The sequence below is a fragment of the Protopterus annectens genome, chromosome 3.part0, assembly GCF_019279795.1.
Source record: "Protopterus annectens isolate FY-2018-M chromosome 3.part0, PAN1.0, whole genome shotgun sequence".
In the NCBI taxonomy this organism is placed as follows: domain Eukaryota; kingdom Metazoa; phylum Chordata; order Ceratodontiformes; family Protopteridae; genus Protopterus; species Protopterus annectens.
Genome location: NC_056731.1, coordinates 1908881622 through 1908909436, shown reverse-complemented (window position 1 = coordinate 1908909436; position 27815 = coordinate 1908881622). Strand labels below are relative to the sequence as shown.

Genomic DNA, 27815 nt, shown 5'->3' with positions numbered 1-27815 from the left:
TTAAATCTAGCCCAATATCCATTAATCAAAAACTTCATCATTTGGGACTTCTACAAACTTAAAAATAAAACCATCAACAAAATCAGGGAAAACTTCAACTTAAACAAAAATTACATCATCAGATAAATCATGGAACTCATTGCAACTTTCAAAAACATACCCGAAGATGAGCAAACAGATGTTAATACTTCATTAACGATTCTGAGATTTCTACTGTATAAAAAAGAAAATGCTTTTACTGTGTACAAATTACAATAATAAGATAATCAAGCCTGTACCCTATTCTCTAAATATTGGAATGGAATAAACAATAAAATTACCATTGAACAAGTTTCACATGCTATAGAAAATACTGTAAAATTACCTCCTTTTAGAAATCTACTATATACACAATTTATGATCAATAATAAAGCTCATTTCACTTCAATTACACTGAATAAATTTAACTCAAACTCTTCCCTTTTCTGTCCTTTCTGCCCAAAGAAGCATGCAGACCTACTTCACATACTTTGGTATTGCAAATTTGCTCAAAATCTATGGGGGGTCATTAAGAGTCAGGCTAGAAAAGATGGGATATGGGAAAACTACTATTTCATGGGAGTTTCCAATCATTCACACCACATTCGTATCACTCTTTTCACGTTAATGAAACTTTATAGCACTCAAAACTGGTTAGACAGATCCAAAATACCATGGGAGGGATACAGAAACATGGCAGTCAAATACACCACTTCCCATAAAATAACAAGAAATAGTAAAAAACATTCCTACTACCAGAAGTTTTGGGGTTTTCTCATTGACCATATGCTTAAGGAATAATACTCTTAATTAAGTCCACGTTTACAGGACTGTGGTGAGAAAGTAACAATACAGATAGAAGTGAGGATGTACAAGAGAACTATAGGTTAGAGAGGGCAGAAAAGCTTGGAAATGTTGCATAACAGCAGAACTGGAGGACCTATTATACTACAGGTAATTTTTAGAAAGGACTTTAAGGTGTTACTTTCAGAGATGCTCCTAATGCTATACAGTTTATTTCAGAGTTTCCCAGTATGAAAAGATGCCCTGAAGTACTGAGCCAGTTTGCAGTCTTTGGAAAGCCTAGTAACCTGAATATACTGAAGTTGACAAATGGCTGTTGCACAAAGGAGGGCAGACACTGGAATATAAAAGCCTGTGTGCAAAAGTGAATTGCAGACTACTGCAGGCAGATTCTCAGCCACAGAATATTCCTTGGTGACATGACAATGCATCCTACTCTGGTGTTTAGCATTAAATCTAGACATTTTACTACACATTTATTATAGTTTGTGTTGCAGGAAAGCAGGCAGTTGATTGAGTATGTAATCTGAATACAAGACTGAAGGAAGCAAACACGAGTTATTTTGCAAACCTGGCATTACTACTGAGGAAAGTCTTAGCCATATACAACATGGCAAGTTTTGGGTTGATTTTATTTATAAGCAAACAAAATTTTAATTGGTTATCAAATAAGGCAAACAAGCAGCTTTTTGTAGGTGTTACCTCTTTAATGAGGACTGAATCTGAAAATTAAAACCATTTCTAATTGAAACTGAGAGATATGCATTGGATTGGTATGACATTAGTTGTTAGAAAATCAATGAATGGCTTAAGTCAAACAGCAATGACTTTGCTTTAGAAACATTTCTTTGCAGGTCCAGTGAACTGAGCCAAGTATGGAAAACAGAAGAAATCACATTTGCAGCTTGGTGTTGTCTCCAGCAAATAATCAGGGGAAACAACAGTAGAAGAAATTTCACCATTCCATCTTAGAAGATGTGGTTTCACTGTCAAGGTACTCTGAAAACCATCTGATAGCACTGGGATGAGTTCACTCTCCAAATGCCAAGGAGGACAAATTGTTTAAAAGGATTTTGGCAAACAGTCTTCCTAAATGTCTAAATCTGACTGGTCAAATCTTAGAAAAATCCAACCAACAGTAATGTACAAAACCTGACAAAAAACAAGAATGGACACAAGACTATGAAGCAGGATTATCCCTCTTGTAAAGCTTCCTACAAGCTTTGTAATCTCTTTTTAAACACCTTTATTAAATTATCATTTAAGACATAGGCAAATGTACATTAACAGAAAAGAAAGCAAACCATTTAAATTTTTTTTCCATTTACATACATTATGCATCTCATATATTTTCCTTCCTTGTAACTATCCATTTACATACATTATGCATCCCATATATTTTCCTTCCTTGCAACTATCAGTCCATTACATAAATTGCTGAGTTCCTGCCTACCCTTAAGCCTCACTCCTCCTCCTCAAGATTATTTTGCATGTAATACTCCCAAAATTCCCATTTCTAGGTAATTTGCTCCTTCCCTTTCCTGGACATCCCTCTACCATTTTTTTATCCTTTATAATATTCAATACTTTGAATACAGTTGATTTAGACTTGATTTCCATTTTCAAATAACTGCTTTTTTGGCAGCCAGCAGAATTAAACTTAGTAAGGCTTACTATGGCTAGGTAATTCAGATCCTGTGTCTGAGCTTAAAAGAATAATTTCTATAGTTACAGCCATTTCCTTACCCAATATTTCTCACCGAGTACTCTAGAGAATTTTTAAACCTACCAACTCATTATACTTCCAAAACATACATTCACAATTACCTCATTTTTGCCCGTCATACCTCCAACATTTGCTGATCTGCTTGGGGTATAAAAGTACCTACACAGACACTTCTAAGCAGAGATCCTAAACCTTCTGGACTTTGTTTTATATTGTGAGCCATACATATGTTCTCTCACTATTCTCTTGTAAATTGGTTTTCCAGTCTATTTTCCAATCTTTTCTAAACTCCTTTGATTTGTATAGTTAACATGCAATACTTTGTATGACCTACTACCTAGTCCCTTTTCCAACAGCAACATCTTTTCTAATCAACCAATAATTCTACCAGAACTGGTCTTTCACTTAAGATTTCCCTATCCCTTTCTCTTTGCCTGCACTCTGATGTCAATACCTGGCAGGGAAGGCAATCTCTAGCCTGCACTCCAACCATCACATTTGTCTCATCCAACTCTACTACATTTCCCTCTCTAGGTATTTCCACCTAATACCTTGGTTCCTTTGCCAATTTTCTCAAGTAAATTTCAACCCCCTCTTGCTTACTTTCTGCACCTTAACTTGCAGTCATCTCTATTGGCAAATTCTGCTTTCTCCATTCTTGTGATGGCTTAGTTCTTAAAATACTTTCTGTAGAGAGTTATTCTCCTTAAGATTCTGCAAACAAAATCCCTCTTTCTAGAGCCCCCCCCCACATCATCCTTTTCCATTGTGAATTACAACCTTCACCTTGTTACATGTACGAGCCTTAAATCTGAAGTTCTAAAATCTCTCTTCATAGGCAATCCTAAACCACCTTGTTCTATTAGGACGACCAACTTATTCCCACTTAACTCTTGCCCTCTTCCCTTCCCAGATAAATTCCTTCAACTATTTATTAATCATTGTCCACAAGTTCTCCTCTGGCTGATAAAAATATTCCCGACCCATATGTAAAACTAAAGGGACTAAACTTTTTCACTCCTTGGATCTTCCATAAACAAGAGCTTCAAGTTTCTCAATTGTTTTATTATGTTTTGCCAAGTCTCTTCCCAAACACCCTTGGTTGTCATAACAGAAGCTTTTTTTTAATCCATACTAATAAATACTGCATCTTATCCTGTTCCCACAAATACGGGTATTGCTGAACCAATTCATATGTGGGTATATAATTTACAGCTATGGCTATAGCCTTTATCTTAATTTTACACCCCAAAAGACTTGAAACAGTCTCAAAATGTTCCACAACACTGGCATGTTTTCTGGATTTATTAAGTATAAAACATCATCATCTACTAATAAAGCCAGCTTTTCTTGATTACCATACCAATTATATCCTTGCATTTCTGAGTCCCTTATTTTCTTTGCCAATGGCTATAAATATAAAGCAAATAAAGGGGAAAGAGGACACTCCTGTATGGTTCTTCTGTTCAGATATAACTTATCAGACAGGAACCATCCCACTTTAATTTTTGCCTCCAATTATTCATATACACTCCTAATTATTATTTTATCAGGTAATGCAAACACTTCCATTGCCCTATTCAAAATCCTAGCTTACTCTGCTGGATGCTTTCTGGGCATGGTATTTTCTTACATTCTGCTTCCCTCTGGATCATGACTGTTTCATTAATGTTGACAAACACTCACCTCCCCACCACAAAAATCACACTGATCTATATTCATCAATTTTGGCAACACCTTTGCCATTCTTTTAGCTAATATAGGCGAACACTTTATAATCAGGGTTTAAAATTGAAATGGGTCTTTACAAAGCTGGGTCTGACGTATGTTTACAGTATTTCGATAATACAGCCACCACAGCTTTCTTCCAAGATGTTGGCGCATCCCTTCATTTTAAAATACTGTTAATGGACAATGGGATTCTATTATTGAATGCTCAACTTCTCCTTGTTCTCCCTATTTACTGTCCCTGCTATGAACAAACAACAATAGAGCATTATTTTAAACAGACTGTTTCTCTCCACTAGAACAGTACCTTACAGTACTATGGTGGTTTCACTTTCAAAAAACCTTTATCCCGCCCATGCTGCAGTCTCCAATTCATTAATGTCATCAAGGCCATTGAATACAGGTAGTTTTCTGGCCAATTCCCTTCCCAAACTGACATCACCATGACTGTCCTAAACACCCATCCATGCGGTGGTGTCACAGCTCCCTGGTCTTTTCCCTACCAATACAGAAAGTAAAGGCTAGAACAAGGAAACAGTACATGAATCAAGTCTCCTGCTGTAACCTGTCAATCACAGTGATAATAGCTCAAATTACACTTAGCACTTCGACAACTAGGGAAGTTAGGTGTGAAGGGGAATGGGAGATGAATCAAAGTAGTATAATTCAGGCTTCACAAAAGACTGCAATTTAGCCATTCTAAAAAGAAGCAGCAGTAAAAAGCACTTTGAAAGTCTGTTCTGTGGCATTTGCACTGCTTGTTTTAAGTAGTCATTGAATGGCATGACATGTTACTTAAAACTAATTGACTGAAAGACAGTACTGTATGCATGTAAAATCAATGCAGTGACAGGAGTTTAGGATGAGAGAGGCCTGTGTGATGTACTTTTTTTTTAAAGACAAGCACTGCATTGTGGGACACCTACAGGCAGACTAAACAATCAGAATTACTCCAAGATGCCATATCCCATGTGATCAGACTCCAAAATTATGTATAAAAATATTTAAAAACCTGTAAATAGTCCCAGAGTGGTGTTATGTAGGAAGCAGCAAACCATAATGAATTTTTTTTGAGTCTGTTGGTGTGGTTCACCTTAAAGTAAAGTCTTCCAGATCTTTATTACTTTCGTCCCTTCTAACTTCCAGATTTCCACAGGAATATCATCTGTTCCTGGAGATTTTCCTGAAGATCGATTATGTACTGCCATTTTTATCTCATCTCCTCTTAACTTTTGGTTGCTGAGCCTCACCAACCTCTAACTCTGGCATAATTAAGTCTTCCATAAATATTTTCATTTGTGCTTTTTCTTGATTTTTACAATCCTCTGCTTTACAGAAATTTTCTTAAACTTTAAAAATATCTCTAGTACCTCTAGACGCTCTAAGGTTATTTTTCTTGCTATAGACCAAGTCTGGTGACAATCTCTTCTACTTTGTTGCCCAAGTTGTTGTGCTAAAACATTTTGTGCCCTGCAGTTGTCGCTTAATAGCTATCTTTAAAGTCATGCATATTATCTAGACACTCCCTTATTTTCTCTTAAGTACTCTATATTTATTCTGATTCTTGTTCTGAGAGAATACTCTTATTCTGTAATTATTTAACCTGTCAGCCCATCTACCCTCTTTTGTTATATTTTCCTTTTTGGGTTCCACTGATGCATCTGTCACTCCTGCAAATCAAGTTCCAGTCCCCATCTGTAACTAATATTCCCTGTTGAAAGTGATTTCTCCCACAATTTTCTTAAGCTACACAGTAGCAGCTTTTGGTGGAACATAAATACACACAAGTGTAATCGTCCTCCCTTGTCAACAACCCAATACTACTACAAATCTACCACTGTCTTTTTTCCCCTTCTGTCACTACTGGAGCCCCTCTAGCAGTTAGTATAAACTACTCCCCCTTTCCTTTCAGCCTGATATTCAGCTGAATATCCATCTTGAAATCCTTTGTCAAATGTACGTGCTCATTTCTTTCCAAAATGCATCTCCTGCAGCATTGGTATTTGCACTCTGTGTTTCTTAATGCAGTACTGTTTCCTTACTGTTTATACTTGTGAGGCCATTTACATTACAAAATATGGATAGCATAGCAATTATGAGAAATATCTTTTCCCACCTATTGTACATGTCATGGTGCAGCATAAAATCTCATGTTTTTGTTACATGCACACATTAACATTTGACAGGCTAATCTTGTAAAGTTTCTTTTCATCACCATTTGAATAAATGTACAATTTTAACTTTTAAAACAAATGAAAACCCTCAAACAAAAAGCTAATTACATTATCAAAACACCCCATTCTCTATTAACTTAGAACAACCACACAAAACTATGTACATTTAAAAAAAAAATGAAGACTAGCACTCCAGATAGGAACTGCCCCAGACAGACATCTGCATCCCCAAGCGTTTTCTAACCTAAAATGAATGTTGCCCATGCTAAAGTGCATGCTACAGCCTGTGTTCCCAATGACTGCAGTCCGTTCTTTTCTTATCCCTATTTGCCTCTCAAAAGTGAAAAACAGCTTGGATGCTTTAAAAAAGCATTAACTTTTATCCCCAAGAAAAAGTGCACTGGTTATCTCTAAATTAAACTAAATTCCACACTGTTCTATTAAATGCAGTGAAGTATTGAGGATCCTATTGACTTCCCATAATTTCAAACTTTTTCATTGAACTGCCATTGTACCTTTAAAATTTGCATTCCCCTCAGCAAAGAATTATCAGAACTCTTAATAACAATTGCTTGCACTTGCAGACAGCTCATCTCCATGTAAAAGTAAATCAGCAATGAATCTTTACTTTTCACTTAGAACAGAATGTATAGTTGCCTTAGCAGCAGGCTTGATTATCATTCAACATTAGCTAATGGGGGAAAAAAAACAAGCTAACATATACTTGCAAATGTAAAAAAGCTTGGCATTTTTCATGGCTTTCATGTTTTTTTTTGTAAGCATTTGTTTATAGCTTAAGCCAAGGACATTCATCTAGACAGTCATCCTAAAATAAGAGAAAATATGTTAATTCTACATATAATAATCAGTGCACTTTTACACCCTACTCCCACCCCAGCATTCCAATATTATACCATATTAATGTTAAACTTGCTTTTGTTCAGCCTTTCTTCTCTTGGTAAACCATAAAGCTTATTTCTTTCACATAAAGATATCAAAGAAAGTACTTTTTAACATATATAACAGTCACTGAACAGACTCTTCCCCACATTTAAAATACTCCTCACTACATAATACTGCTTTGCTTTACATAACATGCAGTTTATGTCATAAAATGCGTTATACATATACTGCTAACACAAACTGCCTTAGTTTGGCACTTTTTAGTGTCCTACTAAACATTAACGACAACATGCTTTAGAGTCCACCCACAAGTTTAGCAAAGTCAACAAAAATACAGTCTTAGTCGCTTTTTCTTGCAAAGCCATACTTCACAAATGCCACTGATTATTTCTAATCTCACATTTATTCATTTTAGAGTTGTTAGTCATCTTCCTGTTCAACCTCAGTCTTCCAAATCCATATATTCTGAACACAACCTAACACATCTACTCAAATCTAACACATGTCTCTCAACATTTCCAGACTGCTGACACAAATTTGCTTATCTTCTGCCTGGTGTACAGTGAAGAATAATTTTACACAAACACTCTGCTGTCTCAAATTTTTAATTATTTTTCCCTCCTGCCACAATTTTTGACAGGGTCAACTCTTTCTGCTGGCATGACTAGATGTTTACTATTACAGATCTCGGCTGCTTTCCATGGATAGTTTTGGAGCGTACACTCATTGTGTTCTTTCAATTAACAAATCCTGCTCTGCAATACCAGTCCAATTGCTTATTTATGCTTTCATAAAATTAACAGTCTGTTCCTTCCAGTTTCACTTTTTTTCTCTGCATGCGCTGTCTAAAGCTACCATTTTTTGAAACAGCTCTTCTTGAGAACTGTCATACTCAACTAGCCCCTGATTTCTGCAGTGTCATCAGTGCATCTGAATAGCTAGTTAAGGCTTCTGTTTTTTTCCAGACATTTATTTGTGTTGATATACTTCTTCACGGTTTTATTTTAGTCACCTTTGATTTATTTCTTTCCTCTAAATTACTGGAAGCCATCTCTTGTATCAAAATGAAGCTTGAACAGCTTTTTTGCTGAACGTACAGTTGTATAAAATCTTACAACAGTAAAGGTCCTTCCCTTCACCGTTTTAGTATTCTTTATTGAAGGGATTCCCTGCCAAGGGTAGCCCAATGTCTGACCAGTATACCAAAGCCTTAAGGTTTTCAAAGACATTGTAAATCATACATATGCTCCCCATCCACTGCATATGGCATAAAGGAGATGTACAGACATACATACATCAAAACTGAATAGACTTGGGAGAAAAGGAGGAACATGTGCATCCAGAAAGATGATAAAAAAAGGGGGAGGAGGGACACAGGAATTACAGTGGACATGCATGTTGCATCCACACTGATTTCAGGAACCACTGTAATTTTCTCAGTGGCAGTGGCAGTGATATGAGTTAGAGGGATGAGGCTTTGAAAAAAGGAAATGAGTTCCTGAGCCTTCTAAGTGTGGAGAGAAACTTCATAAGGTCTGTTTGTATCCTGCATCCCAGGAAAAAATGTGGTCTTGCGATAGGGACAGAGCAGATTTTTGGTAGTTTACTGTGAAATCCAGAAACTCTAGGACAGAAATGGTAGTGCTTAGGTTGTGGTCTAGAGCTCCTGGACTGATTGCTTGAAAAGAGGTGGTCATCCAAGTATGGGGGATACCTGAATGCCTGATGTCTACAGTAAGCAATAACTGCAGCTTGGCATTTCGTGAATACCCTTGGGGCGGTGGAAAGACCAAAAGCAAAGGTAGAAAACTGAAAGTGCCAGGAGGCTATAGAAAATTGTAAACATTTTCTGTAACTGAGATGAATGGGGATATGTAGATAAGCGTTCCTGATGTCTATGGAGTCCATAAAGGCTTGTGGGATGATCAGTGGAAATAGGGTTTGCATAGTAAATGTTCTGAAGGTAGGCACTCTCAGGAAGGTGCTGAGGAAGAGAGGTCCAGGATGGGTCTCCAAGGGTCCTCCTTCCTTGGTACCAAGAACATCCTTGAATAGAACAGTTTTTCTCTGACCTGATGGAACAAGTTGAATAGTGCCTTGATTCAATCGGTCTTGCAGCACCTTTGGAAAAATATGGCAGTTGCTCTTTGGGTAGCTGTGGGATGCCTCTGAAAGGTGAGACTGAGTTCCAGACCATGAAATAACCATTTTTATGATGGAGAGCACCCAAGAACTCAGTGTAATGTTTTCCCCAAACTGGAATTGAAACAGAAAGGCTAAGGGAAAGGGAGGGGGGAGTTGACTGGGATCCAAATAGTCAGATGGACCCTGGTCCATATGGAAAGGTCTGTTTTTGTGGTGGAGTTTGCTGGGGAGTCCTAAATTGCTGAGGTCTCTTACCAGACTTTTTAGCCTTAGCTGAAGGGTGCTGTGACTGCCTTCTAACAAACACAGGCTTAGAAGGATAATTCCTTTAGAATTTTAGTACAGGGGAAACCAGGATGTATCTCAGCTCCTGCATCTCCTTACCCTTCTTTCCTGTAAGGTTTTAAACAAATCTGCAGCAACTGGCCCAAACAGGGCTGAATTAATCAGAGGAGCATCTATAAGTTTGGATTTAATGACCTCTGGCAAAGGTTGCAGTCTCAACCAGGCAAATCTTCTCAGGACTGAACCTGTGGCAGCTGCCCTAGCTGAAGCATCAACAGCATCTTAACTACATTTTATTGAATGGCGGGCAACTTGAGAGGATGCCCCAAGCAAGGATGAAGCCAAAGACTTATTTTCTGAGTCAGGCAAATCTGAAATAAATTTTGGAAAGCTGGGGCAAGACTGCCAGATGGAAGAAGAGATTCAGAGGGACACAACCTTCATGACTTAACTAAAGCCACTGTAATGACAGAAGGATCAACAGAAGGGGCTCTGAAAAGAAACTTACAGTCTCCAGGCACCTTGTAGAATCTGTCTGGTTTCTTACATGCTGGAGGCTGGGAATCAGGAGTCCTACTGGAAGATGTAAATGCATAAAAAAAATGCAGATAGGATAGGAGGTACGGCTAACGGACTAGGGGTATCTACCTGAAGTAATTCGTAGTAATGTTTTTGTACTTCAGACATCTCAAAACTGTCACATTTGAAATGTTCCCTCATCTTACACAAGGTCTCACTGAATGTAATTTCCTTCACTGGGGAATCAGCACCGCTGGAATTCTCCTCCAGAGATGCATAATCAATAGGGAGGGGATTCGAGATGAATAAACTAGGGACTCATCCTCGGAGGTATGTTTCTCTTCAGAAGAAGCCTCTTGCCCAACCCACTTCTGAGGAGTGGTAACCCAGGGTATGGCCAGTACTGAAACTCCTGCAGGAGCCTGAGACACATAATGGCATTGAAAATGCCCTGTGTAAAGTTTTGTAAATCCTTTTGGGGATCTGTGGGAGGTGACAAGTGTTTGTTCTTTTGTTTCTTCTTGGCATACAGATCAGCCCTATGTAAGGTTAGAGGATCAGATGCAGGCCTAGATTCTATAATGTCAGAATCAACTTCCTCTCTAACCAATATTTGAGATATCCCCCTGGGGCCCTCGCTGATCACAAGTCTAGGCTCTCCCTGGACATCCACAATGGATGCCTGTACCACCTCCAAGGATGTGCAGTCATCCTGATCCAAGGCAACCTCTGTTACAAGCTTGGCCTGTGAATTGGACGCAGGGGCTGAGCATTTCTGTGGGCTAAAAACTGCCTCAGGAGAGACATCTGCTGCTGGAGGTGCAGCTGAAGCTTCAGGCCTAGGCTTCTTGGCCTTTCGCTTCACAAGCGACTCGGTCTCAAGTCCTGAGGGTCCCTCCATAGCACTTTTTGCAAGGAGTTTCAAGCGCTGATTCTCCAAATAAAGCAAAAGGTTATCTACTTTTCAATGTTTTAGGCACAAAGGCCTGGTGGACAGGACAAGATATATGATCGTGGGTATGCCCAAGGCAAAAGAAAAACACTGCAGGTGATTGTCTTTATGTGGAATCTGACATCCACATTGGCATTTGTCTTTCTTGGGTGACATTAAACCTAATCCACAGCAGAAATAGCAAAGAAAGAATTCCCTAACAGGGCACTTATTTGAAATGCTGAGACAGCAACCACTTTGGCAAGCAGACTGTACATAGGGATGAAGTGTTCGGAATAGTGGCAAAAAAGTTCTGAGAATGGTGTGAGCCCAAGTTGTTTTTATAGCCTACGTCTGATAGCAGCCTACATGCTATGTACCATGCACCTCTAACCAGTAAACATTTTCTGCATGCTGGCCGATGTCAGGTTGATTTGACAGGCAACTCCGTCATGTAAAGAATACTGCAACAGAGGAACAGGACATACCCTGTCCTTATAAAAAAGATGAAAAAGGAGGGACAGCCATAAGGACCTGAAGCTCAAGCACCCTCCTAGCTGAAGTAAGGACCAAAACAAGAGCAGTCTTCCACGTACAAAGCTACAAGGACGCTGAAGTTGCAGGCTCAAAAGGAGCCAGAGTCAATTTTACAAGAATAAATTGAAGGTCCCAGGAATGAGGAATGAGGAATAGACTTCCTGTGAGGCCTAATAAGAATGACACCTTTAAGAAATTGTTTGACCTCAAACCTAGAGGCCACAGGGAGACTCAAAGGCAGACAAGCAGATGTAGCTGAAAGGTGAGGATTCAAGAGAAAAATATGCTAACCCAGCATGGAGCAATTCACGCAAATGAGAGAGAACTAGAGGAACTTCCACAGAAAGAGGATCTTGATTACAGGCAAAGCACTCTTCCATTTGGATAATAAGATTTCCTGGTATGGTTTTACTGCCTTCCTGCAGAACCCAAAGCACATCCTCAGAATAAAGGTGCCTAAAAGGGATCAAAACCCTTTCACCCACAGTGCCAGATGAAGAATGGACAAGTGAGGATGGATGACCCCCCCCCCCCCTTGTCTTTTGTGAATAGGTCAACCCTGTGAGGTAACTTGTGGTGATTGCCCTTGGTGAGATGCAGAAGAGGGAACCAATGCTGTCTGGGCCAAAAGGTGGTCACCAATAAGACTTTGGGAGAGTCCTGTTTTTATCTTCAGCAGGACCCTTGGTATGACAGGGAGGGGAGGGAAGGCACAGACAGACATCCCCTTCCAAGAAAGAGAGAGGGCGTCCACTTTCCATGCCAGAGGACTTGAGATGCTGGTGCAAAACAGGAAATTGTCTATTCAGAGGGGAGGCAAAAAGATCTACCTGAGAAGTACCCCACTGGTGGACAACGTCAAGAAATACATCTTTGTGAACCATCCACTCGTGAGTCTGTTATGGACCTGCTCAGAGTATCTGCCAAGATGTTTTGTTCTGAAGGAATATAAACAGCCTGAAGAGTCACCTCATACTGGGCAGACAAATCCCAAACCTGAAGAGCTAGTCTTCACAGGAGGGAAGACTGCTCCCTTGTTTGCTGATGTACCACATCACTGTGGTATTGTCTGTAAAGATTTTGAGACACCATGGAAAAGAGAGAGCATGGAAGGCCCAAAGAGCAAGGAGGAGAGCTCTTATCTCTTTGATGTTGATATGATCCACCCTTTGAAGAATGAGCCAAAGACCCTGAACTTTTAGAGGGGTGAAAGAAGCACTCCACCTAGTGTCTGAGTCGTCTAAAAAAGTTCCCAAGAGGGGACTGGGGCTGAAAAGGAAGTCCTGGATTGAGAGACAGCTGATGAATCCACCAATGAAGATCTAGTTGAGGCACTGAAGAGGAACTAGAAAGTCTAAAGGATGATAATGTTGAATCCATACTAACTTTAGGAACCACTGAAGCTTCCTCATATGGAGCCTGGCTACAGGAAGCTTAGGGATGGTGGACGTCGTGTAACCCACAGCCCTTAGAAAATTCTTGGCCATAACTGAGACCTCAGGAAGAAGGGACTGAAAAAAGGCAATGAGAGCCAGAGCCTTGGGTGATTGCAGGGAAGCTGACAGAGATGATCTGAAGCCTACATCAGGAAAAAAACATGATCCTGAGAAGGAATCAGGAAGGACTTCTGGAAATTTATTGTAAACCCTAGGCTTTGCAAAAGACAAATAGCATGGGGGGGTGATGAAACAAGGCCTCTGGGGAGCAAGCCTAATGAGCAGGTCATCCAGGTAAGGAAAGATTTGTAACCCTCTCATCCTGTAAAACGCAATCACAGGAGCAAGGCACTTGGTGAAGACCTTTGGGGCAGTAGAAAGGCCAAAGGGCAAAGCAGAGAACTGAAAGTGCAAGGAGACAAAGAGAAATACAAAAATTTCTTAAAATGGGGATGAATGGGGATGAGAAGACATACATCCTTGAGGTCCAGAGAGACCGGGAAAGCCTGAGGAAGAGAAGGAAACTGGGTCTAAAAGGGACAGCATTCAAAAAGAAGGGATATTCAAAAATGTATTGAGCTGGGAAAGGTCCAGAATGGGCCTCCAGGTACCTTCTTTCCTAGGAACCAAAACATTCTGGAATAAAACCTCTTCTCCCTTTGAGGAGCAGAAACTGTGTGGATGGTGTGCCTTGAGACACTGACCTCTCTGACACTTAAGGTTTAACAAAGTATAAATATTTTTTTCTGCAGCAATCTGTTTTTACTCAGAAAATATGCTAAGCACCTTTTATCTTCTAAGTTTAGTACAGTGGTTGAACTTTCCAGAGTGTCCACTGTCAGAGACACTGTGACCTGAGACAAATCAGAAATGTGACTGAAATTCTTTACCATCATTTATTGTTTTTTTTGGGGGGGTCATTAAAAAAGCAGAATATTTTACTGCAAGCAAGAAGTATGAGAAACCTCAAAAATGGTAAGGTAGAAAGTGCAGCTGTGTAAGAACTTACTATAACAGCAGATGTCCAGTTTGATCAATGTTGCAATACTGCTGACATATGGGAAGCATCCTGCCAAGGATACCGTACATCTAGCCTGTATACCAAAACCTGCATGCCTTCTTCATGCAGTGTGCATCTGCCTCAATATCCAGGCACGGGAAAGCGTGCTGGTACACAAAGGACATATAGGTACTTTTTTCAGAACTTTCTTTTGCCAGGCAGATAAGAAATGAAAAGCAAAAGGGTTAAGGAATAAGACTTATGGCAGTAGAGGGAGAGGACCACCACAGCCAAAAAAAAGAGAAGGAAGGAGGGAGTACATACTGCAACAGTGACGAAATTTGGATAACTTCTGTATGGTAAGTTCTAACGCAGTTGGAGTACGTCCCTCGCATGATCACTCAGAGTATCGCTGACATGTAGGAAGATTCACAGAGTTTTAGATTCTCTGAAAGGAAGTCTGAGGCAAGGAACTGGAGTCCAGCACTCCTTGAAGAACTAGCGAAGGTAGTCCTGGTCCTAGACATAGCATCTATTGGATAATGTTTGGTGAAGGTGTGAATGAAAAACGTGATTGCTTAACATTTTCTTTTAATTCAGACCCTTGAAGAAAACACCAGAAGAGGCAACAGCACCAGCAGAATGAGCTTTGATATAGCCTAGAAAGAGTCTGCCATGAAAGAAATAGAAAAAAGTACAGTTTTGTACCTACCATAAATGTAGATGTTCGAGTGCTAATACAGCTGCAGTCATAACAGATGGGTTCTCCTGCCGTCAGGCGGGTCCTCGGTTGGCCGAATTCCAAAGTCTAGGTCCGGCGTTGGTTGTTGTCGCTTCTTCCCTGACGTCAGTGCAACAGGGGTATAAAGGAACCAGCCAACGCCATTTTCTTCAGTTTTTCTTGCCCCAGATGTCAGGTGCCCCCAGAAGGAAGGCAATACATAAATTTGTGTAATAAAACAATGCAATATAATCAAAAAACAGTAGTTGCAAGCAAATACACCATAAATGAATACCCCAATCAGGTTGTATGAGGAGGTGTTAGCCAATAGGCCTGTCCCAAGAGGGGAAGGAGGGAGGGAAACCTGGACTGCAGCTGTATTAGCACTCGAACATCTACATTTATGGTAGGTACAAAACTGTACTATGTTCATCGTGCATACAGCTGCAGTCATAACAGATTGGTAGAATCCCAAAGCTAAGAAAGGGGTGGTAGGCACTAGATGGAACTAGGAGGAGCCAAGATGCCCTGCAAGACTGCAGTGGCAAAGCCTGCTCTAGTTTTGGAGTATAATGGTAGGTTGTAGTGCTTGGAGAAGGTATGCACAGAACTCCAAGTGGCTGCTTCCAAAATATCTTTGGTAGGAACTCCTCTGAGGAAAGCTGCAGAGGTAGCTGTGGCCCTGGTGGAGTGAGATCTGATGCCTGTAGGTACGGTTTTGCCATGAAAAGAATAGCAAAAGAGTATGCAGTGGGCTATCCATTTTGAGATTGTCTGTTTGGAAATTGGCTTTCCTTGAGCTCCTACAGCATAAGACACAAAGAGCTGTTCTGATTTTCTGAAAGGCTTTGTTCTGTCCAAATAATAACGCAGTTGTCTGTGGATGTCCAAGGAATGTAGTAATCTCTCCCCTTTGTTTTGAGGATTAGGATAAAAAGTAGGTAAATGTATGGCCTGATTCAAAACTACCCTGGATACCACTTTAGGCATAAAGGATGGGTTGGTTCGTAAGGAAACTCTGTCCTGATGGAAGATGATAAAAGGCTGCACAGCCATGAGAGCTTGTAATTCTGAAACTCTACGAGCTGAGGTAATAGCCAGAAGGAAAGCTGTTTTCCAGGACAGATATTGCAAATCTGATGAGGCAGCTGGCTCAAAGGAAGGCAAGGTCAGTTTTTCCAGAATGAAATTGAGATCCCAAGCAGGTATTGGTTGTTTCCTTGGGGGTCTTAGATTCTTAGCCCCTCTGACGGACTGTCTTAAGAGAGGGTGAAAGAATAAGGGTGGATCAGTGTTGTATTCTGCAGAAATGGCTGAGGCATGGATTTTGATGGAGGAGAATGAAAGTCCACTGCTTAGCAGCTCAGCTAGATACTGTAGTATTTGAGGTAAATTCAGTTTTCCAGGATCCTGGCCCTTTTTCTCATTCCAGGCGCAAAACCGTTTCCATTTTGCGGAGTAAGCTTTTCTAGTTGACGGCCTCCTGGCCTCCAAAATGACATCCTGCACCTCCTTGGAGAGTAGGGTCTGTTGTGATGCTAAGACATCTTCCATGTGGCTAGATTGAGTGTTTTTAGCTGGCTGTGAAGAGTTTTGAAGCTGTGCTGAGTCAGGAGAAGAGGCATTAAAGGCAGGGTCCATGGTGGAGAATGCGTCAGGCTCCTCAGGAGTGGGTACCAGTGTTGTCTTGGCCAGTCTAGAGCAATGAGAATCATCTTTGGTCTGTCTGCTCTGGTTTTCAATAGAACTTTGGGCAGCAGAGGAAGAGGTGGGAAGGCATAAACTGTCATTGATGTCCAACTGAAAGAGAGAGCGTCCACTCTCCAGGCCTTTGGATGGAAAATCCTTGAGCAGAATTTTGTCAATTGGTGATTTTTGTGGGAGGCAAAGAGATCTATGTCTGGCCTTCCCCATGCTTGTATTATTTCTGTAAAAACTTTTGGATGCAACTTCCATTCGTGTGGATCTGTCATATTTTTGCTTAGGTTGTCTGCCAGCGTGTTTTCCTTGCCTGGCAAGTACTGTGCTTGTAGTTCGATTTGTAAGTCCATGGCCATGTTCCAAAGTGACATGGCCAGTCTGCACAGGGGGTATGAATGTGTTCCTCCCTGTTTGTTTATGTACCACATAACTGTGGTGTTGTCCGTTCTTATCAATAGTTGACCTGGTTGCAGAAGGTCTTTGAAAGCTATAATAGCATTTATTACTGCTAGCATTTCCTTTTGATTGATGTGAAGGTGCCTTTCTTTTTGGGACCATTTGCCCTGAATGCACCGATCTGTCATGTGCGCCCCCAGGCGTAGTCCGAGGCATCTGTTGTGATGACTTGATTTGCTTGAGGCTTGCTGAATGGAAGACCTGTGTTTGTTTGGCATGCTTGAGCCCACCACAGAAATTCCTTTTGCAGACATGGAATTAGTGGTATTATTGTTTCCAAACTGTGGCTGTGTTGAGACCATAGGTTTTTCAGGTACCATTGAAGTTTCCTCATATGCAGCTTTGCACATGGGATTAGTAAGATGCAAGATGCAATGAATCCCAGAGCCTGCAGGATTTTCCTTGCAGTTAGCCTGGTGCAATTTGCTAGTGTTCTGAAGTATTGAGTTAGTTGCCCCTGCTTCTCTGGCGTGAGGTAGGCCATCTGGGTGTTTGTGTCCAAGTTGGCACCCAGGAAAATTATCTTCCGAGAGGGTATTAGTCTTGATTTCTTTTTGTTGACTGTGTATCCCAGAGAGTTCAACAACATTATAACATAAGCCAAGATGTTTCAGAAGAATGTGCTTGCTGTCCGCTTGGATCAGGCAGTCGTCCAAATAGGGGTATATTTGTATCCCTTGAAGTCTGCAGTAGGCAATTACTGATGCCAGGCATTTCGTGAATACTCTTTGCGCAGTAGATAAGCCAAAGGGCAATGCAGAGAATTGACAATGGGTTGAACCTGCAAGAAATCTGAGGTATCTTCTGCAATTTTGTCCGATTGGGACATGCAGGTATGCCTCCTTGAGGTCCAGTGTTACCAGCCAAGACTTCTTGCCCAGCATGGGAAGAAGCTGCTGTAGAGTGAGCATCTTGAATTTTGGTACGAGTAGAAATGTGTTCAGGATGGATGGGTCCAAAATAGGTCTCCAATCTTTTCCCTTCCTTGGTACCAGGAATAGTCTGGAATAAAAACCTTGACCTTGTTCGTGCGTAGGTACCTCTTGAATTGCTTTCATGTTTATGAGATCTGTAATTTGCCTTTGTGCCTCTGCCCTTTGATTTTGTGGTAGGTTTGGCATGCCTCTCATTTTTGGAAGGGTGTGAAAAAGGAATCTGTAGCCTCTGTTTATAATGTCCAGGATCCATTTGTCTTTTGTGACAATATGCCAATTTTTTGAAAATAATGCCAGTTTTCCTCCTAAGGGGGCTGCCATTTGAGTCTTGCTTGGCATGCAAAGAGGAAAGTCATTGGGCTTGCTTTCTGAATGATTACGAGTTATCCTCACCACCTCTTTGTGTAGGAGCTTGCCATTGTCTGCCTCTAAACGATCCTTGGGATTGTCCCCTGCCCCTCGGGCGTCTGTATCTACCTCTTTGAGGTCTGTCCGTGGCTGGAAAGGACCAATTTTTGGAAGGCCAATTTCTACTGAAACGTGGGGGTTGTACCTGTAGAAAATCTTTCACAGTTTACATTGATTTAGCCTTTTCCTCCATTTTCCTTAATACATCCTCAGCATTAGCACCAAATAATACATCCTTTTGTAGAGGGGCATCTAGCAATTTAGCTTTAACATGATCAAGCAAGGTTTGTTCCTTGAGCCAGGCATGTCTACGTATCACTGATCCTGTAACAGCAGCTCTACATGAGGCCTCTAGAGCATCAAAACCACATTGTAAGGTATGCTTACCCACTTGTTCCACACTATGCATCAAATCCTGCAACTCCTTCAAGTCTGGTTGTTCAGGTTGTGACATTTTACTTTTCAGTTGTGATAACAAAAACTGTTGGTATTTTAGCATATGGAAATGACAGTTTAAGGCCCTCATGGTTAAGGTAGCCGAGGTATATACCTTTTTTCCCCACCTTTCCAAGGATCTGGAATCTCTCTCGGAAGGTAATGGATTTTTAGCAGTGGAGGCCTTAATTCCCTTGGGGCCCTGTGAGATGGTTTCTGGGTCAGCAGCATGGCTTTTGTATAGAAAATGGTGTGAGACAGGAACCCTGTAGTACCTGTCAGGCTTGACTGGGGCTGGAGGCAGAGAATCCAGGTTAAGGCAGGCCTCCGAGTAAACATCATCTAGGATGTCCAAGACAGGAGGTATAGCCAGAGGCCTGTGCTGAGGTAGCAAGAGAAATTCCCTAAGCCTTTTCTTGGAATCTGAATAATCTTGGCCTTCCCAGTGGAAGTGTTCCCTTAAGGTAATCTAAAGTTTCCCCAAATGAGTAATCCTCTGGGGGGGATACAGAAGGAATGGACTCCACTGCAACAGAGTCTTCAAAAGGGGAGTAAGAATGTTCCTGATCATCAGAGTGCTCTGAAATAATGGAGCCCTGATCAGAGGAGGGGGATTCTTCCTCCACTCTGGGCCTTTTGTCCGGTGGGGGTTGAGAACCCCTGATAAGAGTAATTAAATCCTCAGCCATTTTAAGCATCTGTTTTTTAGGCATGGGGCCTGTAGATGGGCCCTGTGTAGCTTGTCTCTTAGAATACATGGCTGCTTTAGACTTAGTGAAAGTCTTGATGGAAAAAGAAGAGGAAGGTCTGAAGACACCTTGAGTGGAGGTAGACCTGTCCACATTTTGAGGTTCAACGCCAAGAGTGGCTTCGGTATCTGTAGTCGGGGTGTGGGCCGAGGATCCTGCGACCTCGGGCACAGGAGACACCGCCAATGAAGTGTCGTCGGTAGTCAGGGGCTGCGTAGGCACCTCGCTGAGAACCGGACCATGTATAGTCGGCTTTGGCGTGGTGTCGGAAGAGGCCGCGGACCTCGTGTGTCGGTCCTTATCTTTGCGTTTTTTAGATAAAACTGGAGTCGGAGTATCCGATGACATAATATAGTTAAATGTCTTTCCAAAATAATGCTGGGCGAACTCCGCCCGACGCTTAATGGTGCGTTTGTTGAAAGGAGCACAAAAGCGACAGACCGAGACGTTGTGGTCTGGGCCTAAACAAGGTATACAGAGGGAATGGAAATCCTTATGCGGTATTTGCTTCCCACATGGAATACAATTATTAACTTTGTCTGACATCGGTCTGAGACAAGAAAAGTTTCCCCAACGGGGTACTTAGCTTTCAAGAAGACTTTGGTTTCAAAATTTTCGTAATTTCAGGAGCTGGCCGACCGGCACTTGCGAACTGCTTCTGCTTCGGGCACCGCGCGGCAAGAAAGACTGAAGAAAATGGCGTCGGCTGGTTCCTTTATGCCCCTGTCACACTGACGTCAGGGAAGAAGCGACAACAACCGACGCCGGACCTAGACCTTGGAATTCGGCCGACCAAGGACCCGCCTGACGGCAGGAGAACCCATCTGTTATGACTGCAGCTGTATGCATGATGAACATCAGCCAAGGAAATCCACCTGAAAATAGTCTGGAATCAGGGCAACCCAGCTATTTACCTTGATAAGAGAGAAAGAGCTGATCAGATCTTCTGACAGATTCTATCTAGACAAAAGAAAGCTAAGTTGTCTGAATATACAGTATATGCAGATTTATTTTGAGAAGTGAGGAGGAAAGTAGGCAAGTTAATACATTGATTCAAGGACATTTCATTTACAAGCTTAGGCATAAAAGAAGGGTTTAGTCCTTAGGAGTACCCTTGTGAAAAATATGAAAATAAGCCATTAGGGTGTGCAAATAAGATCACAGGCGGTTACTAGGCGAATGGCCCTGGGGACCTTACAACCCTAGCTAAGAGTTTATCCCCAAAAATAAACCTCAATCAGCACCTGTTGCCCCTATCAATGAGGGACACAAGTGGAACCGCTGGGACAAATTTTTGGCTTCCCATCCAATCAAGGTTGCTCTTGAAGAGGGTCAGCGAGGTGCTCTGTTTGACATGTATGGGAAGTCTATTCCAGAGATGGGGCAGCCTCTGGGATACAAACCTGTCTCTCCAGCAGGTTTTGTTGATGTCGCACATTAGATTCAGGCCTTTCGATGGGTAATGTGGGGGAGTTAGACTTATGGATATGGATCATCTCTAGTGGGGCAGGGTCTGAGATTGCCTTGTAGGCAAGACACAGATCACCTCTGAGCAACCTGTATGACACCAAGTAGAGTTATAGTGATTTGAGTCTGTCCACATAGGATAGGTGTTGGAGGCCATGGATTCTCTTTGTGAGGCATTTCCGAGGCCTTTCCAGTTGGTGCAGATGTTTGGAAAGGTACATACCAAACGGGGCGTTATACTTAATTATTGGTCTAATGAGGGAGGAGTATAAAGAGGTAATAACCTCCTTTTTTTCTGGATGCAATCCCTTTACTTGTGAGATACCCACCTAAAAGGCTTATTTGACCACTGCCGCTACATGATGGTTGAATGTGACATTGTTAACCAGAGGACCCAGGTCTCTCACCACAGGTTGTGTATTTAAGGCGTTTCCATTGATATGGTAATCAGTAGGGGCCGTATTTTTGTCAAATGGTATGATACATTTTTTTGTGTTTAGCTTGAGGTCATGACTTTGGCACGAGTCATTAGTTGCTGTGAGACCCTCTTGCAGTACATCATCATCATTTGGGAAGTCAATGACAGCACCCAACTTACAGTCGTCCGCAAACTTAGTCAGCCAGAGGCCTTTTGTCTTTGCCTGGATAAAGGTCCTGTTTTTTGTTTTTTTCCTTTTAGCACCCAAGAGAAAATTTCTTCCATTTGAAAATACATGTATGAACACTCTTGTAGCACTAGTTGGCTGTGCCTGGTGGTTAAGGAGCGAGTCCTAAAAAGGACTACGGTGCTGAGAAGTGCCGGTTTGTGGTGGCCCTACAGAGAACCTTTAAGGTTAAAAACCGGGTGAAGCAACGTGGAGGAGTACTCCATGTTGGAGTTGTTTTTGGCCATGTTTTAGGGCTGGGTGAGCCAAGGAGGGGAATTTGCCTAGTCCGTGGAATGCTACCGCAGATGACCGGAACAAAACCCCAAACCTCGACAGTGACCCCCAAAATCACGAACAACAATTACAAAACACCAACGCAGAACAGATCCATGCCACCAGGTTTGCACACCAAGGAAGCCCAATACCTTCCAAGGCTAACCTCCCCAGTCCCTCATACAGAGAAGAGGGACAAGACATGGTGAGGGACCTGGGGCACCTCTGGGAACCACAAGTGCCCCCAGGACAGAGAAGAAAGAACAACAAAACAAACCCCCAGAGGTGGAACCACTCCATCAAACCACTGACCAAAATGGAAAGAAAAGTATTGGAGAGGGGCCTCACCTTCATACCATCAAGAAGGGCCAACCTCCCTCAGACCATCACTGATGTTAGGCTGTTTAGCAGGAAAATATAGCTGAAACTCTTCTTTCACCAAAATGGGAAGAACAACAAGGATATCAACAGCCACGCCCTGAGAGAAGCTATTTGGAAAAAAACGAGTAATTTCTGCTCTCCATTAAATCAAATGATCTCAGCTTTCCAAGATAAATGCGAAATGGACATCAGACAACTACTCAAGAAACCTAGCAAGAAGAAACTGTACAATATCACAAAACCTGAGAGAGAAGCACTTAAGATACTGACCCACAAAAGCAGCAAAGGGGTCATGAAGGCAGACAAGGGAGGGGGGATCCTCATTACGGAGACCACGACATATATCGCCAAAATAACCGCCATGTTGGACAACAAGAGCTTCTACAAAACCTCCAACCAAGACCTGGTCAACACCCTGGATGAAATGTATGACGAAGAAATCATTAGCTTTAACATCAATGAGTTTCTGAAAGTCCAACACACAAGATTACCTCAAATTTGTGGGATACCTAAACCCCACAAAAATCTGCTAGACCCCCCCCCCTACAGACCAGTTATAGTGAGTGGAGGCTCAGCCACAGAGCCTACAGCAATCTATTTGGACTTCTCCCTGAAGCTCCTGGCAGCCAACAACCAATTGTACATTTTAGACTCCATGGACTTCCTGAATAAAATAAAGAGCTTATACCTGAAGGAAGGCTCCATCCTAGTTACAATCGATGTAAAAGCTCTTTACTCAGTGCTTCCCCATGACTACTGTATTCAGGCCACCACAGAGGCCTACCAGATGGACAATGCTGCACTACCTGGGGAAACAGAAAAACATGGGTGACTACTATCCCTGGTCCTCAAAAACAACTTCTTCAAATTCAATGACAACATCTACAGGCAGACCACAGGGATGCTATGGCACCCAGCCTGGCGAATATGGCCCTGAGGAAAACGATTTCACATACGGTTCCCCATTCTACCACAAAATGGTCTGCTACAACCGTTTCAGAGATGACATTTTTCTCATCTGGGAGGGTAGCAAAGAGGACCAGGAAGTTTTCCTAATCTACATTAATTCCACCATGAGCTTCTTGAGGTTTACCTCCAAAACCAGACAAAAAAAAAAGTGGGATTCCTGGACCTCCTGATATCCACAGATCAGGAAAAAAGAAGCTTAGACCACAACCTCAACAGGAAACCCACCAGGGTCAACTTTCTACTACACGCAAGGAGCATACACCCTCAGAGGTTGAACAAAAATGTCATCAAGTCACAGGGACTGAGAATAGCCAGGATCACGAAGGATCTAGACAATTTCCTTCATAACATCCACCAACTGGAAAAAGATTTCCTGGCAAGGGGATACACCAACAGGACCATCCGGCAGATACAGGATCCCATTACTGAGCACAGAAGGAACGACGACTTCAAGATACACCAGAGTGCCAGGGAGAAGGACAGATATAACAAGGAGCACCAGCTCAACTGCATCCTGGAATACTCAGACTTCAGAGAAATACAGGAGATCATCAGGAACAACTGGTCCATCATCAAGGGCAATCGGCATTTCGGGCACATCTTCCCTGATGTTCCCAGGTTCACCATTAAGAAATGCCCCAGCAACAGGTACTACCTTGAGAGAACACCCATGACCGACGACGATGCACCAAAAGGAACCTACCCATGCAGTGTCCCCCCCCATGCCACTACTGTCAGTACACCAGCAAAAAGGACAACTTCTACAACCAGGATTTCAGGATGTTGCACCACCACAAGAGTAGTCTACAGGGCACAATGCACCAATTGCACAGCGTTTTATGTCGGGAAAACTGTAAACATGCTAAAAACAAGGATAGCAAAATACCTCTTCGACATAAAGCATAGCATCCCCACTAACCCACTAGCCATGCAAGCAAAGAGGAAAAACGGGCCACAGGACCTTCCGGTCCCTTATACTAGATCATGTAAAAAAGGAACCTTTTTCAGGAGACCACAATTCAAAATTGGAGATCAAGGAGCTGAAATGGCAAATTGAACTGGCAGCCAGAACGCTCCCAGGACTAAACACTTCTGAATCCATTATTCCCATACTCAACCTCAAGACCTTGAACCACAGACTTTTTGGATAATCACACAGGACTTTCTCATTCTGTTAACAATTCTAGTGTGCGGTAATAGGAATTTGCTAAGAATTAGCAAAACCACCCCCACTGCTCGCTGGTGGGATATAATACTGATTTGCTTGACCACCTTCTTGGTTTCTTCTAAGCTCCTCACTAGTCACACTGTGATATTTTGGGTTACTAATAATTTCCGTTAGTTTTTACAGTTTCTAGATTTGGTCTTTGCAGTCATGTGATGGTTTACATTTTTTTTTATAAAAATTTTTTATAAATATTTTTGATATATTCTTCTTGACACAATTTTAAAAAGAACACTTTATAATCCTCCCGAGGTCGTTTTCTAAATTACAAACAAGCTTTCTCCCCCGTTTGAATCAGTAGTCCGGATCAGTTAAGAGTAATATGGGTTATTCTTTGTACAAGGTTTAAAATCACTTAGATTGGAATTTGTAACAGTAGTTGTAAGGGTTTTGTCGAGCCACCCTTCATTTCCAACCCCAAGTGTTAAAAAACAGTCTCTCCAGCAGATTACGCTACTGCAAACTCTTGCAGGATTTCCCTACACTCTACAAAATCGGCTAGACTAGTAGCATCCCAAGGACTAGGCAAATCCCCCTCAACTCGGCCAAAAACAACTCCAACATGGAGTACTCCTCCACGTTGCTTCACCTGGTTTTTACCCTTAAAGGTTCTTTGTAGGACCACCACAAACCGGCACTTCAGCACCGTTGTCCTTTTCAGGACTCAGTCCTGAACCACCAGGCACAGCCAACTAGTGCTGCAAGAGTGCCCATACATTTATTTTTACCCACGCTGAAAGGGTAGGCCACACTCTTGGAGTAGTGGGATTCTCTCATCCTCCATTTGAAAATACAAGATTTTTTTGTTGTAGGTTTACTAGCCACCAGTAAAATTTGCACAGTGAAAAGTGGCACAGACTGTACGGTTCACAGAGTGGAGAGATAAATGTAGTTTCTTTCTTCAAGCTGAAGCAAGAAAATTCTGAGGAGCTTCACACCCGTATGTCACTCATACCCGCATCATCTCTTGACTTGGGGTCATGAGACAGATGGACAGTGCGAGACGAAGGTGGTCAACAGCTCTGGTACATTGGCCAAAGGTAAGTAATGCTTGGCAAGTTACTTCTCATATCAGCAATACTGAAACAGTGACCATATAAAGGATATCTGAAGAGAATGTATCCAACACATGGTATACAAGTGAGTCATGGGCATACATGCTCCAATGTATTACACTGTAAGATCTCTGTTACCTAGAGGGAAGAAAGCCACCAATACAAAATATTCAGGCTGTGATGATGACACAGGTAAAGTGGAACACAATTCAAATGCTACAGACTTACTACTATAGTGACTACTCGAAGAGAACCTAAGTTTCAAGTCTGCTTAGCCGAGAAAATAAAAACCATTATAATATTACTTAGAAAACTGTGACTACTCTTCAGCAGTGCATGTAAATAAATCTCTAAAAGGAAAACTGTGCCTCTGCGTAAATTACTTTGTAAAGAGGTATTTGAGCACTGACTGTCTTATATGCCAGAGATTTCAAAATCACACACGCGCATACACACAAAAATATTAAGCAACTTACTGAATAGAGGTATCGTTGATTAAACTGTTGCATAGCTCCCTGCAACTGATTACGTTGTGACTGCCACTGTTCAAAGTTTCTAACAGACTCCATTGTAGGGCGCTGCCATGTCGTTGTCCTTGTATTGTGGTCCACATAGTAAACTCTGCCACGATCATCAACCCTTCTCTCCCAGCTATAAAATAAAATAACTTAAGCAGATCAAATCATATTTGTAAACTAGTAGATAGATTTACAATAGCTTAGAGCACAAAAAAGGTTTAGGTGAAATTTACTTACCCTTGTGGCAAAGGCTGAGGTCGCTCCCAAGTTGTAGTTCGTGTGTTGTGATCGACATAATAGGTTCTTCCATGAGGATCCCTCCGCTGTTCCCACCTTTAGCAAGAAAGAGAAATAAATATGTAATCTTCATCAAATACTAACTCTGGGCAACATATTTCTGCATCAGAACACAAAAGAAAATAAAACATTAAAAAGCACAAGCTGCATTGCATAGCTTAAAAAGATGAAGTTCTGGCACTATCACTCACTTTCATGCCAGCACTGTGAACCTCAGAAAATTACAGCACAGGGGTGGATGTGTGTGTGTGTGTGTGTGTGTGTGTGTGTGTGTGTGTGTGTGTGTGTGTGTGTGTGTGTATACGCGGGGGGGGGGGGGTGAACAGCCTACAGTTACTTCTAAAGCTTCAAACATAAAATGTAAGAAAACTCACACTGGCAGAATTGGAAACCTTCTGAAAAACTATGAATGATTTCCAATCCAAATGTCTCAGCTGCCATTCCAAATCCAATGTTATATGGTACAAAGTAGGTATAAAACAAACATACAGCGCAGAAGATAAACTAAGCAACAGAACCAGCTACTCTAAACCATAATCTTAAAATAATTTTTGAAGTTGGAACAAATAAAATTATGGACACTTGACAACAGTGCAAGCAAATAATGAAGAGACCCTGAATAATACAAATGTACTTGGAATGATGTTCTAGTGGTTAGTTTATTTACATACAGTGGTGATGAGGCAATGATCCACAAAAGATTTTGTAAGAGGACTCTTGCAGTTACATATACACTACGTAGTTTCAATGCTGGCATCACCATTTGCAAGAATCAACCACTCTTTATCACAAATGTATGCCATACAATATGTTTGGTTAATGCTTACTGCGGTGTAAAAATCATACTACAGAAGATTGTGTAGCTCATTTGGTATACACATTTTTGAGCCTATTACAAAAGTCAGTTGCAGCTAACCTACTGCCTTAGAAATGCCTCATCTGCTATATAAACACTTGAATGTTTTGCATTATTTCGGAAAACACTTTGCCAAAGTGTGAACTAAGTCTCTTAAGAATTACTTCATAACAACAAGCAGGATTTCAAATGGTCACATTACTCTTGCTAGTCTCTTTTACTATGAAAGAGATAACCTGTTAAACTTCCCTTGAAATACCAGAGCTTTCTAACATTCTAACTTTTATCTTCTTTTATTCTACAGCATAACTAAGCTCCTTCACACTCCAAACATATAGCTTCTAGCAGTTACAGTACTTTAGCTTCCCTCTTTAAAATAGTGCTGGCATGTTTACATCCCAGAACAGGTGGAGTACTCACACCTGCATGCAACACTCCATGAGGACTAAATTGTCCAGTGAATAAGAACATTTTGCCTCTACTGATATTCCCACTTTACCCGCAGCTTCATATACC

At 41.5% G+C, this 27815-nt stretch overlaps 1 protein-coding gene across 1 annotated transcript in view; it reads right to left on the bottom strand.

Moving 5' to 3' along the window:
• WWP1 (WW domain containing E3 ubiquitin protein ligase 1) overlaps positions 1-27815 on the bottom strand; it is a 2386594-nt gene that overhangs the window by 1366951 nt on the left and 991828 nt on the right. Inside the window, exons 11-12 of the mRNA XM_044065992.1 lie at positions 26384-26479; positions 26105-26279 (exon numbers count right to left, since the gene is read on the bottom strand). Coding sequence (XP_043921927.1) covers positions 26105-26279; positions 26384-26479 — 271 coding nt within the window. The remainder of the gene's footprint in view (positions 1-26104; positions 26280-26383; positions 26480-27815) is intronic.